The sequence below is a fragment of the Leptonychotes weddellii genome, chromosome 7 (assembly GCF_054177405.1).
Source record: "Leptonychotes weddellii isolate Sample4059 chromosome 7, ASM5417740v2, whole genome shotgun sequence".
In the NCBI taxonomy this organism is placed as follows: Eukaryota; Metazoa; Chordata; class Mammalia; order Carnivora; family Phocidae; genus Leptonychotes; species Leptonychotes weddellii.
The window spans coordinates 60,065,948-60,081,177 of NC_138375.1; the positions used below are offsets into that span (position 1 = coordinate 60,065,948).

General features: G+C 57.8%; 2 protein-coding genes across 3 annotated transcripts; both read right to left on the reverse strand.

Annotated features, from left to right (window-relative positions):
• Positions 1-2,144: 2,144 nt before the first annotated feature.
• On the reverse strand, positions 2,145-8,272 carry DOK3 (docking protein 3). The gene is made up of 5 exons (XM_081826444.1): positions 7,366-8,272; positions 6,110-6,415; positions 3,449-3,548; positions 3,165-3,337; positions 2,145-3,061 (listed from the first exon to the last, which is right to left on the reverse strand). The coding sequence occupies exons 1-5, from the start codon at positions 7,429-7,431 to the stop codon at positions 2,363-2,365; spliced, it is 1,344 nt and encodes a 447-aa protein (XP_081682570.1). The 5' UTR covers positions 7,432-8,272; the 3' UTR covers positions 2,145-2,362.
• Positions 8,273-9,408: 1,136 nt separating this feature from the next.
• DDX41 (DEAD-box helicase 41) lies at positions 9,409-14,817 on the reverse strand. Of its 2 annotated transcripts, none has more exons than XM_081826443.1 (17): positions 14,661-14,817; positions 14,468-14,578; positions 14,054-14,213; positions 13,906-13,980; positions 13,711-13,771; positions 13,449-13,558; positions 12,998-13,070; positions 12,718-12,871; positions 12,506-12,642; positions 11,521-11,683; positions 11,208-11,339; positions 10,858-10,929; positions 10,626-10,722; positions 10,339-10,488; positions 10,174-10,245; positions 9,948-10,058; positions 9,409-9,762 (listed from the first exon to the last, which is right to left on the reverse strand). In XM_081826443.1, exons 1-17 carry the CDS (start codon positions 14,685-14,687, stop codon positions 9,626-9,628), a joined length of 1,842 nt encoding a protein of 613 aa, XP_081682569.1. In that variant the 5' UTR covers positions 14,688-14,817; the 3' UTR covers positions 9,409-9,625. The 2 variants fall into 2 exon arrangements, with proteins under 2 accessions (XP_081682569.1, XP_081682568.1); XM_081826442.1 differs by having other exon boundaries at positions 13,449-13,585.
• Between the last annotated feature and the right edge of the window lie 413 nt (positions 14,818-15,230).

Below are 15,230 nucleotides of genomic sequence, written 5' to 3' on the forward strand. Positions count from 1 at the left end.
GTGATGTAATGGATCAGTGGGGCCCACAGGGAGACTTGAGTTGGCTAAAGGGAGAATAGGAGAAAGTGGAAATGAAAGTAATCAACAACACTTTTGAGGAGTTTCACCGTGAAGGGGAAAAGGGAACGGGGAGGTGGCTGAAGCCGAATGTGAGGTCAAAGGTTTCCTTTAAAGATGTGAAATTATGGAGCGTGTTTGCATGTGGCTGGAAAGGATGATGGCGATGGTGGAATTCCTGGGTGAGGAGAGAGGATGGCTCAGTTTGCCAAGCTGGGAGGGGACGGGGGCTGCGGTCAGAGCACGCGGGTTGGGGAGCAGACACTTCCGTCATGGCAGGGCAGGACGGAAATGGTGTGGCTGCTGGTGCGCTTGCCAGTGAAGTGCTGGGAGGTTGAGGGGCTTCGCTGCTGTCAGCTGCCATCTGTCCAGGATATCTTTGAGATGAGAAGGAGTGGGGATGGAGAGGAGAAGGTGAGAAGGTCTTGGGATGGAGGAGCTCTCCGGAGAGCCTGTCTATCTGAGCTTTGAGATCACATCGTGAGAGAATGTGGTCAGCCTGGTTGTGTGAATTTCTCTGGTCACGGGCAGCTGTCGGGGGACAGGCATGGAGGGGAGTTGGGTTCACCCGAGGCTGGGCATTTTGCCAGACAAATAAGATGGAAGAAGAGAGGAGCACAAGGGGGTTGCTCCATTGGCGGAGCAAAGAATCGAAGTTGGACAAGGATGGCGTTGTGGGGAGCGACTGCACAGATGGTGAGGAAAGGGTCCTGTAGGCCAGTGTGGTTGGAGAGGAGCTTTACGGGCCATGCCAGAGGAAGTGGGCTGGAAGGAGAAAAGGAGGTGGCCAGAGGTGGATGCTTGGAAATAAGATTGCGAAGAGGGAGCATCACTGTCATGAAGAGGCGCAGGATGTGCCAATGGCATGGGCGGAGGAGGCAGAGTTGAGGTCAAGGGGCTGGGGGCAAGATGCTTGGGGGCATGATGCTTTTGTGCAGGGAGGCCTCAGGCATGGTGACAGGAGTAGCGTGAGGGCACCAAAGTCTTCAAGACACTTGTTTATCTCCCTCTGGAACATGAGATCCTTGAGCACGGAACCTCACTGAATTATGGGGCGCCTGGGTGGCTCGGTCGGTTAAGCCTCCGACTCTTGATTACGGCTCAGGTCATGATCTCAGGGTTGTGAGATCAAGCCCCATGTTGGGGCTCCGTGCTGAGCATGGAGCCTGCTTAGGATTCTCTCTCTCCCTCACCCGCCCGCCCCACACTCTCTCCAAAAAAAAAAAAAAAAAAGGAAAACAAAAACAAAAGGACCTCACTGTCTTGAACATGGCGGTGTCCCCAGTGCCTGGCACAGAGTAGGCAGGCAGTAAAACTCTAAGGCATGAATGCATGCCTGGTAGGTAATTTGACCTTTGTCCTCGACAGTTGAGGAGACTGAGGCCCAAGGTTCCCAGAAGTGTCTGCACATTTTGGAGTCTTATTGGGGAGCAGGTGTTTTGGTTGTGCCAATCTTTGAAGTCCCTTCCACCTGCCCTCCCCCCCCCCACCCCACCTATTACCTCCTCCCCAGCTCAGGCTACTTGGTCTCCAGTTGGGCTCCCTCAAATTTGTTTTCCGCACTGCTCCTTCTATAATCTGACTGTGTCTCTCTGCTGAGGATGAGACCAAGCTCACTGCAGGATGGTCAGGCCTCTCATGCTTGGCCACCAACTCCCTGTCAGCCCCATGCTTTTCCCTTTATCTCTGGGCCAGTGCAGACGCACCCTCAGCCTGGAAAGACCAGGGGCTTGCTGTCCACCTGGTAAGGCTCCGCCTGTCCTTCACGCTTAACTCAGAGGGCACCTCACGCATGGGCAAGCCCAATTTCTCCTCCTGCCTTACTGTCCCTGTCATTTTTGTTGCACAGGACTGACTACATGGGCCCTAATTATCTGCATCCCACCCATCTGCTCAAGTGGACTGGAGCCCACGGGTTGCAGAGGTCAAGTGCAGGCTAGGTGTGTCCCCGGCACCCAGCACAGGGCGCTGGTGTTTGCTTCAGGGCACGTGAGTGAGGGTCTGTGTGTCTGTGTGGCTCGGTGAGCACCACTGCCAAGAGCTGAAGGGAGGAACTGTACACTATGCGCTACAAGGTGGGACCAGGAGCAGAGCTGGGAGGTTTTATTACCAGCAAACCTGTACACTGTACACGGTGGGGGAGGGGGGACCGGTGGGGCACAGGAGGGGTCCTCCCCAGCCTGCCTGCCTTACCCCTGCAGGCCAGAGTGGATGCAGGGCTGTGTCCCAGATGTCCATTGTTGGCCCTGGCCCAGGAACAGCAGAGCACCTGTCTTTCCTCCTGCCACAGAGCCACGCAGGGCTTTCAGGGCCGGTCACAGGGGACTGGGCCCTTCTTCCGCTCACGGCTCAGCAGAGTCACCAGCTTGGCCTTGAAGCCCGTGTGAGCACTGGGGCGGCCAGAGCTCCCAGCTTCATCACTGTCGCCCAGCTCTAGTTCCAGCAGCCGCCGGTACTGGGCCTCGAGGCTGCTGTTGTGGGCAGGGCCCGGCCCGCCCAGGTCCTCGCTGTTGTGGTAGATGGGGCTGCCCAGGGGGCTGTGGCAGCTGGGACCCTCCTGCTCGGGGTCCCTATCCTTGGGCAGCACGGGGCCTGCCTCCAGCAGGCATAGGTTCTCATAGAGGTGCTCGGCATTGCCTGGGGGCCCACTGGCCCGCTTGCACACGGATGCGTAGAGCCCAGACACCGGCTCATCGTGGGGCACCGGGCTCAGCAGTGGGGGCAGGCTCTGGGGGCCGGGCTCAGCCAGGCGTGCCCTCCGGGAGCTGGGCGGCTCCAGCCCTGGGGGCACCTCCCGCAGCTCTCCTGGCGGGTCCAGTGAGGGCAGGGAGGTGGCCCGAGGCAGGGGACAGGGCCGGGGCCCAGCCTGCTCTGGCAGCCGTTCCTGCTGGCGGGCAATGGCAGCGGCCACGGCCCTGCACAGGTCGAGGGCTCGGGGGCTGCTGAAGGCGAAGAGACCCTCGCCCGAGTCACAGCGGCGTCCGGCTTCAAAGGAGAACACGTCCTGGACACGGGGTTAGGGGGTGGTATGGGTGGGTTCGCGGCAGAGGGACCTGGGCTCCTGTCCACCTGCCACCCTTCCCAGCAGGGCACTCCTTGCACCTCACCTTGTCAGAGCCGAACTTGCGCAGGAAGCGGTAGGGCCAGGTGTAGAGGGCCTGGGGGCTGGAGGATTCCCGCAGCTGGATGGTGTCTTGGCTTAGCACTAGGAGGTAGGGCCCCTTCAGCTGGCAGCGGGTGGCAGCCTCGGTCCTCTGCACCACCACTGGAAACTCGCCCACTGCAGGCAGGAGGGTGGCGAGGGCATCAGGGATAGCCCGCCTGGGTCCCCCAAAGGTCCCAGCCCTGGGTGGAGGACGGCTGAGGCTGCCCCTGCCCCTCCCTGACTCACCTTCTTGCCAGGAGGAGTAGATGGAATTCTCCTCCATGGGGACCAGGCCCCTCTTGGAAGCTTCCACCTCCCCTGGTCCTGAGGAATACTCCCCTATGCCCTGGAGAATGAAAAACAGTCAGAAGTTAGAGCCTTCCCCCCACTCCTCTTTCTACATCCTCTCCCTGGGCCAGTAACCCAGGACTCCAGGCCAAGCAGGAACATCCAGGGACTGGGGTGCCACTTCCAGTTCTGCCCCCGACACACTGCACGACCCTGGGGACCCCTCTGTTTCCCCACCTGCAGCCCCCACGTGCCCCCTTAAGGGTGCCGAGAGTTGTAAAGTAGCGGCACACAAGAGGAGGTCCCCATTGCACTTGCACTTGGCCAGGGACTGGGCCTCCTGTGTGTGTCCCTAACAGCTTGGAGTGATAAAGGGGCAGGAGCTTTAGGGGTGGGACATGCAAGTGAATTGGCTCCTCCATCCTTCTCCAGGCCTCTTTCACCATCTCCCCTCACATCCTCTGAGCTCTGTCAGCACCTCCAGCACAACCACCTTGGCCCATGGTGGCATGGCCGGGGTCACATGCGACAGCTTCCTCACTGGTCTCCTTGTTCCTGTTCATTTCCTTTTTTTTTTATTATTATTTTTTTTTAATAATTTTTTTAATTTTATTTATTTATTCATGAGAGACAGAGAGAGAGAGAGAGAGAGGCAGAGGGAGAAGCAGGCTCCCAAGGAGCAGGGAGCCCGATGCGGGACTCGATCCCAGGACCCTGAGATCATGACCTGAGCCGAAGGCAGACGCTTAACCATCTGAGCCACCCAGGCGCCCCATTTCCTTTTTTTTTTTAAAGATTTATTTATTTATTTGAGAGAGTGAGAATGAGAGAGAGTACATGAGCGGGGGGAGGGCCAGAGGGAGAAGCAGCCTCCTCGCTGAGCAGGGAACCTGATGCGGGACTCGATCCCGGGACTCCAGGATCATGACCTGAGCCGAAGGCAGTTGCTTAACCAACTGAGCCACCCAGGCGCCCCTTTTTTTTTAAACTTAAAATATTGTGGTGGGGATGCCTGCATGGCTCAGTCAGTTAAACGTCTGCCATCGGCTCAGGTCATGATCCCAGGGTCCTGGGATAGAGTCCCACATTGGGCTCCCTGCTCAACAGGGAGCCTCCTTCTCCCTTTCCCTCTGCCTCTCTCTGCTCATGCTCTCTCCCTCTCTCTCTGTCAAATAAATAAATAAAATCTTTTAAAAAATAAAATATTGTGGTAGAATACACAACATAAAATTTACCATTTCACCATTTTAAAGTATATAATTCAGTGGTTTTAGTATATAGTCATAAGGTTGTGTAATGGTCACCTTTATCTAGTTCCAGAATTTTTCTTTTTCTTTTTTAAAGATTTTATTTATTTGACAGAGAGAGACACAGCGAGAGAGGGAACACAAGCAGGGGGAGTGGGAGAGGGAGAAGCAGGCCTCCCGCGGAGCAGGGAGCCCGATGCGGGGCTCGATCCCAGGACCCTGAGATCATGACCTGAGCTGAAGGCAGACGCTTAACGACTGAGCCACCCAGGCGCCCCTAGTTCCAGAATTTTTCATCATTCCACATGGAAACCCATTAGCAGTTACTACCCACTCCCTCTTCCCCAGCCCCTGGCAACCGCTAAGCTGCTTTCTGTCCCTATAGATTTGCCTATTCTGGGTGTTTCACATAAATAGACTGATACTAATGTGTGGTCTTTTGTGTCTGGCTCCTTTTACTTAGCATGATGTTCTCCAGGTTCATTTATTGTGTTAGCATGCATCACTACCTCATTTTTTTTTTTAATAGTCAGGTAATACTCTGTTGTATGTATAGACTACATTGGGTGTAACCATCAGTTAACAGACATTGGGGTTGTCTGCACCTTTGAGCTATTGTGAATATTGCTGCCCTGAGCATTCTCATACAAGTTCTGTTTGAACACCTGTTTCAATTCTCTTGGGTATACACCTACTAGTGCAATTGCTGGGTCATATGGCAACTCTATGTTTAAGTTTTTGAGGAACTGCTAGGCTCATTTCCTTTTGGTCCATCATAGACCCTGTGAAGCTTTAAAGCTCTCAGTCCCTGGCTCCCCAAAGAATCCCCCTCTCAAAGGCATCTCCTCTCACTCAGAATAAAGCCCCGAACTCTGCATGTGGCCCAGAGTAGTTTCAGCTGGCTCCCACCAAACTCTCCACCTTTGCCTCCTCCTGGGCTCCCTCCCACTCCTTACTCTCCAGCCACAATGGCCTTTCTGCCCCTTTAACACACCAAACTTTCCCCTGCCACAGGGCCTTTGCCCATGCTGCCCCCTCTGTTCAGGACACTCCTCAGACCTCAGTGTCTGGGTCACTCTTGCCTCAGATCTTTGCCTGGTGGGCTCTTATTTGTCCTTGAGGACTTGGCTCACTGTCCCTTCCTGAGAGGCCTTCCCATCTAACATCCCGCCATTCATGCCTGGTCCCACCAGCCTTTCATTTTTCCCACAGCATGAATGGCCATCTGAGATTCGTTCTGTGGACTTCGAGGCTATTCCCCCGAAGGCTCACAGGTGCTTGGCAGGTACTTGCTGAGTGACAGGATGGGAGTGAGCATGGAGATGAACAAGGTCGGGGGTCAGGTGGCCCACCTCTTGCCCCTTATGCTCACCTGGAAGGCCAGCTGGCAGATGGGGCCCATCCATTCCTGGCGATGCTGCGCGGCCAGCAGGTGGCTTCGCTCTGTGGTGGTGAGCAGGAAGGCACCAGTGTCCTTGGGGCAGCTCTCACCGTCAGCCGGCAGCACAGACACGCAGTCAGCCAGGCGGATGATCCGCCGTTCCCCACGCCGGCTGGGGCCTGCAGACCTGTCACATGCTGGCCCCAGGCCACCATCCCGGACCTCCCAGCTCTCCAGCCGTGCCACACCTGATGGGCTTCCTGCATACAGCAGACCCCATACCTTCCGCCAGGACTTCTGTGGGAGATGAGGATAGGGGAAAAGACCCTTGGGTGGCAGTTCTCCCTGTAGCTCAGCTCAGCACACACTGCTCAGCAAGTGCTCCTGGCCACCCTGGCTGGCCTCTGCTTCCCCCAGATCCGCAGGCCCCAGAGAAGGGGGCCCTGCCAGGGCCAGCCCAGCAGGGGGGAAGAGTCTGTGCTGGCAGGCGGTCAGCTGTGGGTTCAAGTCCATCCCACCAATTGCCTAACTGTGACTCCTATGAGCACTAGTGTCCTCATATCTCAAAAGCCCTGAGAACGCAAGGTTGGGGCTTCTATTGGATCATGTCCCTGACGTGGTTGAAGCAGACCACCTGACGCTACGATTGTATTGGTGCCCCCTACGCCCTCTCCCCAAAGAAAAGGTCACTCGGGCCATGGGACCAGGGCTGAGCAGGAGGGAGGCCTCGGTCTCATGATGGCAAGGAAGGAAACATGCAAATAGTGTAAAGCAAAGGAAACAGACTGTTTATCTGCCTGGGCAGCAGCTGCAGCTGAGCTGTGAGGGTGAAGGGCCTGCTGCCTGGGGAGAAAGGCAAAGCCCCCAACTGTGTCCTGTAACAGGGCTAGGAGGAGCTGAGCCCTCGTCTGCAGGCTGGTGCTCCTCCGACTCAGCCCCGGCCTTGTCCGCAGGAGCCTGGGTGCCTCTACTACACAGGGCGGAAGGCTGTTGGGTTAGCCAGCCTCTCAGCTCTGCCCTGCCCCAAGGTTTGGATTCTTAGATCCTCCCCGCGCTTGGCTTCCCCATCCGCAAACAGGACAGGCTCTCCAAAAGGCCCACTCAAGCTGAGAATGGGGCTCTGCTCTACTCCCCAACACCTTGGTTGGGTTCCCCACCCTGACTCCTTCCCCATTCTCCCAGGTCCCGGTGGGTTGAGGCTGCCGCCTACTGTCCTGAACAAGCTGCCTGGCAGCCAGGGTCCCCACCTTGCCGAACTTGATGTGCTGCTGATAGAGGATGCCGTCCTTGATGGGAGTCTCCCGAGGCTCCATGGCCGCTGCCAGGCCCCGGGACTGCCACTCCGAGGGCCTGATGAGACTGGTGACAGGCCGGAGGGGAACTCCTCACACTTCCCCTTCTGGCCACTTCCCCCTCCCTCTGTCCAGAGAGGCAGCTGCAGGGCTGGGGGGAGGGGCGCCCGTCTTCAGTAAAGGAGCTAGGATAGGGGTGGGGACATCACATATTTCTTCCTCGGGGTCCAGCTGGCCCAAGGCGCCCACGTGTGCCTGGCCGGGGCCTCAGACCCCCGGAGGGCGGCTGACCTCTGCCTGCACCTGGGTCAGCTGGCTGTGAGTCATAAGCTCCGACCTCTCCTCTGAGCAGGACAGTCGCACACCCCGGCACCTGACGTTCCCGCGGCCCTGTCCCTGTCCCAGGACCTCCTCTAGCCAGACTGGCCTGCTCCTTGCTTTCCCCACTCTTGAGCCCTGGTTGGTACCCTCTCAGTGCCGCTCTGCTGGCCTTTATCCTGGAAATATTTCTAATATTCACCTGCTCCCCTGTCTTCACAGTCCCTGTCCATTACCAGCCTCTCATCTCCCCTTTGAACCACTGCCTGACAGGGCTCATTGTGGTCCTTTCCACCAACCCCAAACCAACCCCTCTGACTACCCCCTGCCCGGGGGTGTAGCCTGGGCTCCTCAGCCCTACACTCAAGGTGCCCTGTCCTGGCCTCCACCTCCCCTTGGCCCAGTGCCTCCCAGGAACCCCTTACCACTGTGCCACTTGATAGCTGGGCTGCCTCTTCCCCTGGGGAGGTCCCCCTTGAGCACCCCACACCGAGCACAAGGGCCCCACCAGTGAGCCCGTCCTCACGGCATGGCCCAGTCATGTGAGCATGAGTGGCATGCCCCCATTGGGTCCCTGGAGAGATCACATGCTTTTTTAAAACTTTTCTTCTTGCTAGGCATTTTTTTTTTTGGAGGGGGGGGCCTCACCTTGCTGGAGGCTACTACTGGGGCTCTGAGTGTGTGTCTGATTTCTGGGAACAGCCTCCTGTCACTCATTCAATGCCACCTTTAGGCAGGCATGTGTAACCAGGCTGAGCAATACTCTTTAGGGTCGCATATGGGGTGTGGGCAGAAGTCTTTTCCATGGGCCTCTCCACCCGGCTTTGTGTCCCTTGCAGCCTGGGCAGCCCCAAGCTCCGGCAGCCGGACAGTCTGTTCTTTGCATTCTCATTGCCATTTCAATGATGAGGAAATCGAGGCTCAGAAATATTAAGTAACTTGCCCAAGGCCAAACACCAAGTGACAAACATGACTTGAGCAACTGCTGTCCTGCTGGGATAAGCATGTGGTCTTGCACATGAAGTGCCGGGCCCCGAGGACTTGCTGCCCATCCCTTGCCAGACGTGGAGATCCTGCGCCATCTGCCACTCCCGTTATTCCCATCTCCTGTCTCTCCCACTTACCTATGAGCCTCCCAGCAGGCGTCTGCCTGAATTGCCTGGATCCTGAGCCCAACAGACACCCAGGCAGAGTGAGATCAGTGAGTGCTAGCTGCCTGAGTGGTGGTCCTGTGGCGTCTGCTGCCCCCTCAGCGAGGTGGACAGAGGGTTCCCCACTGGGAGTCTGTGCGGGCAGGCAAGTGGGCAGGGGGCCTGAGGCAGGAAGTCACCTCCCAAGGGGCTCCGGGAGCTTCATACAACTGACAGGAAGAGGGAGGCTGAGGCAAGTTTGGAGATTATAAGAGCCAACCAGAGACCAGAAAACCCAGCCATTTCCCCCGGGGCCCACCAATGCGGTCTCTCCCTGAGCCACAAATCCAGCTAGCCCAGAGGAGCTACCCAAAGCTCCCAGCAGGGGGCCCCAGGTACGTGGCTCTCTCCACAACCAAAACCCAGCCGGCCGTGTTGGCAGTAGCGGTGGGAGATGCCAGTTCCCCCGCCTTAGAGGGGCTACGGAGGTCAGAGGGTGAGGCCTGTCCAGGAAGCAGGGATCAGGGAAGGCGAAACACAGAGGCAGGGCTGGGCTGAGACCAGGGAGGCTTGTGCTTTAATGACAGCTGGGGTAAAGGGGAACAAAAATAGTAATTCTGGGGGACACAGGGAGCAGGCAGCCAGGCCCAGCCTGGCCCAGCCCAGGCCAGCTGGGCCAAAGATGCTGGCTTTTTGTCCAGGGGGCTGGTGTGTGTAGGAGGTGGCTGGAGACTGAGGTCTCTTGGAGACAAGGGATGACAGAGGGCTCAGAAGTCCATGGAACTGTGGGCCAGGTAGTCCTTGCGGCCGATGTTGCTAACCTGCTTGGTCTGCATAGCCTCGAGTTTGGGGCAGTCAGTGATTCGATGGCCCAAGCCCCCACAGAATGCACAGCCACGCTCTCCTGGGGGCATGGGGGTGAGAGTCAGCAGGACTGCAGGACCAGGCTCCACACCCCAGACCCTGGCTTCCCATTAGAGCCCTCCCTCAAGTCCTCTGATGTGCGGCAAATACTTGTTTTGTGGTGCCCTCGTCATGTTCCCCTGCCCCCCGCCCGCACCGCCCCGGGGTCTCCTGGCCAGCGGTCACCTCCAATGTCCAGCATGGACTCATCCCCACAGTGCAGCACTTGTAGCACAGGGGGCACCTTCTGCTTAGCCTCCAGCAGCAGGGCTTTCAGGTCCATCAGCACCGACTCGTCTGTGGGGGTAGGAGGGGACCATGGGGCCCAACCCTAGGCCCTGCAGCCAGGACCTGGGTAGCCACAGGCAGAGGACCCAGGGCACAGCTGGGGTGGCCCTGGTGGCAGCCTTACCACAGGCCTTGTTGATGAAAGTGGTGGCGATGCCTGTGTTTCCTGAGCGCCCGGTACGGCCGATACGGTGCACTGCAGAGAGGGAACAGAACCTCTGGCCTACTGCCCAGGGGCTGGGGCCCAGCCCGCACCCCTGACACCTTGCCCCCCACCTAAGCTCCCCACCGTAGTTCTCGATCTCCTCAGGCATGTCATAATTTATGACATGCTGGATGGCAGGGAAGTCCAGGCCCTTGGAGGCTACGTCTGTGGCCACCAGGACATCCTTCTTGCCCTCCCGGAATGCCTCGATGGCCTTGGTCCGTTCCTCCTGGTCTGGGGAGGGTTAGGCAGGAGCTGTTAGAGTGACAGGAGTCTGGGGAGTAGTGGCGGGCCTACTAGGCAGGGAGAGGGATTAGGTGAGGGCAGCAATGGCAGCAAAATCCATGCCTACATGTGCACTACCCCCTGACCTTTGCCCCCATGGATGGCCACCGCCTCGACCCCCTTGAGCAGCAGGTACTCGTGGATGGCATCCACATCTGCCTTCTTCTCCGCAAAGATGAGCACCTGTCCAGGAAAGCCAACTTCAGTCATGGGGGCTGACCCCAACCGGGCGTGCCCGACCTTCTCCAGCATGCTGCCCCCACTCCCCCCTCCCCTTCATTCCAGGGGTCCTCAGCCAGCCTGGTGGGCTGCACTTACGGGTGGGGGTGTTTTCTGTAGGCACTCAAGCAGGTATACCATCTTGGCCTCCTCCTTGACATATTCCACCTCCTGCCATCACAGGGGCCAGGTCAGGTGGGCTTGCAAATGGGCTCACCAGCCCTGGCCCTGCCACAGAGCCTGGGCCCCCAATCCTGGCTGGGAGGAAACCAGAAGCCTCTTGCCATAAAGCACTGGCTGCCCTAAGAATGTTTCCTGCTAAGGGCTGGGGATTTGAATGAAACCCCCAGTGCCCACAAGGTGGCCCCTCAACCCTACTCCAAGAGCTTCAACGTGGCCAGATCCAATCCTCACAAGTGAGACCCTGCTCATCAGGAGTGCCTGCCCACCTGGATGACATCCAGGCTGGCGGCCCCAGCGCGGCCCACGTTGATCGTGACTGGCTTTACCAGGGCACTCTTGGCAAAGTTCTGAATCTTCTTAGGCATGGTGGCACTGAAGAGTAGGGTCTGCCGCTGGCCCTGAGGAAGAGTAGGGCTAGGACTGAGGGCATGTGAGGCCTGGGAAGGCCGAGTAGCTGGGATGTAGCCCCCTGAAGCAGGGGCAGTGGGTGGGCAGTGCCAGGCCTCAGGGCCTGCCACAGTTGAATGGGGTGTGGTGGGGAGGGTGGCAGGAATGCCCTAGCCAGGCAGGGACGGGCACCTTGAAGTAGGAGAAGATGGTGCGGATGTCGCCCTCGAAACCCATGTCAATCATGCGGTCAGCCTCGTCCAGAGCCAGGTAGCGGCAGATGTCTAGGCTGACCATCTTCTTCTGCAGCAAATCCATGAGGCGCCCAGGGGTGGCCACCATCATGTGCACACCGCTGGGGATCAAGAGGACCCTGAGGTCAGGGCTACCCACCCATCCCTGCACCTAAGGGCTGGCATTCTGCTCATTCTGCTCTCTGGCCTCTTTCCTGTCTCTCCTCATCTGTCCCTTCATCACGTCCACCACCCTGCCCTACTTGTAAAACATGTCTCTTCTAGAAGGGGCTGCAACCTTCTTGACTACTGCTCTGCTCTAGAGCTCCTCCCCAGCCATGAATCAACCCTGCATACCCTTCCCTCTCTAGAAGGAGGGTGATCCTGAATCTCCACACAGGCCTCAGTATGTGCTCCCACAGCTCCCTTTGTAGGCATTGATGGGCTCACTTCCCTGGAATGCTAACTTAATCTTTTCTGTATCTGAATCTTCCCTGAGACCGGGAATGCCTTGGAAAGAAGGGCCTGAGTGTGGCCTGTCCGTGACTCCAGAGCCTGGTCCAGGGCAGTTAGCATTGTCTGCTGGAGACTACACTGTGTGGAAAGGCCATGGATCTGGCCCTGCCCTAGTGTCTCAGCCTCCATGCTGGACCACACTGAATGACCCTGACCTTCCTGGACATCCTGGGTCCCCCACCTCTGTCTCTTCTGCCTAGAATGCCCTGACCCCTGACCTCCCAGATGCCCCCATTCCATCTGTCGTGCTCCCACAGTACCTTACCACATCCCTCTGTCCCACCCCAACTGATCTCCCCATGAGACAAGGAACTCCTTGAGGACAAGGAAGCTTCTGGAAGGGTCTGCAAGGGTAGCTAAAGCAAAGGGCCCTTTAGCTTGTCGAGGGGCTCTGGGGAGGCCCACAGGGTGGGGGTGCTTATGCTCACTGTCGGATGGTTTCCATCTGCTCTTTAACAGACATGCCCCCGATGCAGAGAGCGCAGCGCAGGAGTGGGGAGCTGTCCTCCTGCAGCAGGCGGCAGTAATACTCCAGGATGCCATGGGTCTGCCGGGCGAGCTCCCGCTGTAGGAACAGGGCAGAGGTTGGTACCAGAAGGCAGTCCTGTCTCCGCTCTGTCTCCAGCCTGGTCTGCCTTACCGAGGGGCAGATGATGAGTCCATAGGGCCCTTCACGCTTGGAGAAAGGTAATCTTTTTTCTTGTTCCAGGCAGAACATGATGACAGGCAATGTGAACACCAGTGTCTTGCCTGAACCCGTGAAGGCGATACCTATCATGTCACGGCCAGACAGACTGTGGGGAGAGGAGAGGCCTGAGGATCAGGTTCAGCAGGATGTAGGGAATGAGTCTCCAGATGGACACCTAGTGACTGCTCCTCCCCATCACCACCCTCTTCAGGGCCCCCAGGTCCACACTCACATGGTGGGGATGCCCTGGATCTGAATGGGTGTTGGGTGGTGGATGCCTTTCTTCTTTAGGCCTCTCAGGATGGCTACGGAAAACAATCTCAGTATCATCCTTGTGTCTCACAGATACTTTATCAGGCCTCCCAAAGCTGTAAAATTGGCACTACTCCCACTCCCTTCAAGTTACAAATGAGGCCCAGAGAAAAAGAGAAAAAGAAAGACTTGTCTAAGATCTCTAGGATAACTGGAGGGAGGATTTACACCCAGGTCCACTTAAGGCCAATATCACTTGCCCACTGAAGCTCCCTAATGGCAGAAGACAGTGAACAGGTACAGCTGGGCAACTGAAATTCAAACCTAAGTCCCTCCATCTCCACTGGCTAGACCCATCGCTGTAGATGCTGAGCTCAGCGGGGGCTGGGACACAACCTCACAGTTGTTTGACTACCAAAGTTCCCAGGTACCTGCAGGAAATTTCATTTCCTTGAAGCTCTTGATGGGTGGTGGGATGCCATCTCCTTCCACCAGGATGTGGTACTTCTTCCGTACGCGTTCATGCCGCTCTTCAGACATGCTCAGGACATAACGGGGGGGTGTCCAACTGTGAGTGCGTGGTGGGGGTCAAGAGAGGCCCCGGGCACAACTGGCTGTGGGGTGCACCTGCCAGTCTCAGCCACTACCATTCCAAGTAAAAGTGACTGCCTTCCCACAGACTGAAAAACATACCTGGTTTTGATCGGATCATCATATGTGATTCCCTTGGCCATTTCCTTCACTGACATCAAGGCTGAGGAAACAGACGAGGCTCAGGGCTGGCTCTTGCTTCCCAGAGGCCAGGCCCATGAGATATAACATGCCTGGGGCTGGGGTTTGGGGAGGAGGCTCGGTCCACCTCCCCCTCTGCCCTGGCTACAACCATACCTCGGCCCTCAGCCACACTCTCCAGGATCTTTTCCTCTTCTTTCAGCTGCTTCTCCTTGGCAGACTCCTTGCGGGCTGAGGAAAGTAGCAGATGTCAGACACCAAAGCACTGTACCAAGCTGAGCCTCCCCGCTGCTTTCCAGCCCACCTTCAGCCTTCTCTTTGAGGTGCTGGTGCTGATCCAGGAGGCTGACGTTGGACTGAGGGCCCAGCGGGATATCGTCCTCATCTCCCCGGGGCTCGCTGCCGCTGTCCTGCTGCTCCTCCTCCGCAGCTCCTTTGCGCCTTCGTTGCAGTAGCTTCTGGAGCTGAGGTTCCACCAGCGCCCCTCAGAGCCAAGCCCAAAACAGAGCGGAGCATTGGGCCCAGGGGGCCTGCGTCAAGATCTTGGCTTTTGGTAAAGGGATCTGTACCCTGCGAACTCAGATCAGGTTGCCCGTCCCTCGTTCGCCAGACGGCCACTGTCCCGAGTACTGGCAGCTCGCTCCACTGGCGGCCACCTCTCCCCAACCCCGTCCCCCGATCCCACGCCCTCATTCCTCTTCCGAACCGGGGCCCTCACCAGCAGTTGCCGGCGCTGTCGCAAAGGCACGTAAGGCACGTAGTCTTCGTCACCCTCATCCTCCGTCTCGGAGCGGCTTCCTGTGGCAGTCGCCTCGTCGGTGCGAGCCCGCTACAAATACAAAGAAGTCAGGCTCAGGCCCCCCGCTTTCACTGCCGCTCGCCACAAGCGCGGACCCCTGTCTCGCTCCTACCTTCCGCTCGGGTTCCGAGTCCTCCATCCTTTGCTGCACGCATGCGCGCTACGGTAAAACCCCGCCTCAACTTTTGAGTGAAATCCAATCAGATGTGAAGGAGCGGAACGTGGGCGCCTAGCAACGACCTCTGAATGCCGGATCGCGCAGAGGGACAAACTTTCTTCTGAGACCCTGTCGGGCAGCGCAGCGTCAAAGTCCCTTGGGCGGCTGCGCATTTGTTGCCAGGGGCGAGGGCAAAGCGTCAGACAATGCATTATGGGACGCTGGAGGATTTGGAGCATGCGCTAAAGGCTCAAACGAAGTCTGGTGGAAGAAGGTCCCTAAAGTGGAGACCGGGGATCCGGAAGAGGTCGGCTGGCCAGCTGCCCAGCCTCGCCCAGAGTATGACGTCATCAGGCACGTTCCGGGACAGGGCCAGCTGGGATCCCGCTCGGGCCTCCATCCCGGGCACGGGCGCGGGGACGGGGTGTGGCTTGCGGAAAAATGAATCAACTTACACTGCAGCTCTGACAGGCGTCCTCATCTATGTGAGACAACACGTATGTTCAGAGTGGTGAGGGATAAATA

Coding starts and splice junctions, on each gene's coding strand:
- DDX41 (XM_081826442.1), bottom strand. CDS start 14,687: ATGGAGGACTCGGAACCCGAGCGGAAG. Junction 13,772..13,905: donor GAGTGTGGCTGAGGGCCGAG/GTATGGTTGTAG, acceptor CTGTTTCCTCAG/CCTTGATGTCAGTGAAGGAA. Junction 10,246..10,338: donor TGAGGAGATCGAGAACTACG/GTGGGGAGCTTA, acceptor CCCTCTCTGCAG/TGCACCGTATCGGCCGTACC.
- DOK3 (XM_081826444.1), bottom strand. CDS start 7,431: ATGGAGCCTCGGGAGACTCCCATCAAGGACGGCATCCTCTATCAGCAG. Junction 3,549..6,109: donor TCTGCCAGCTGGCCTTCCAG/GTGAGCATAAGG, acceptor TTCATTCTCCAG/GGCATAGGGGAGTATTCCTC. Junction 3,062..3,164: donor GCAAGTTCGGCTCTGACAAG/GTGAGGTGCAAG, acceptor CCCCGTGTCCAG/GACGTGTTCTCCTTTGAAGC.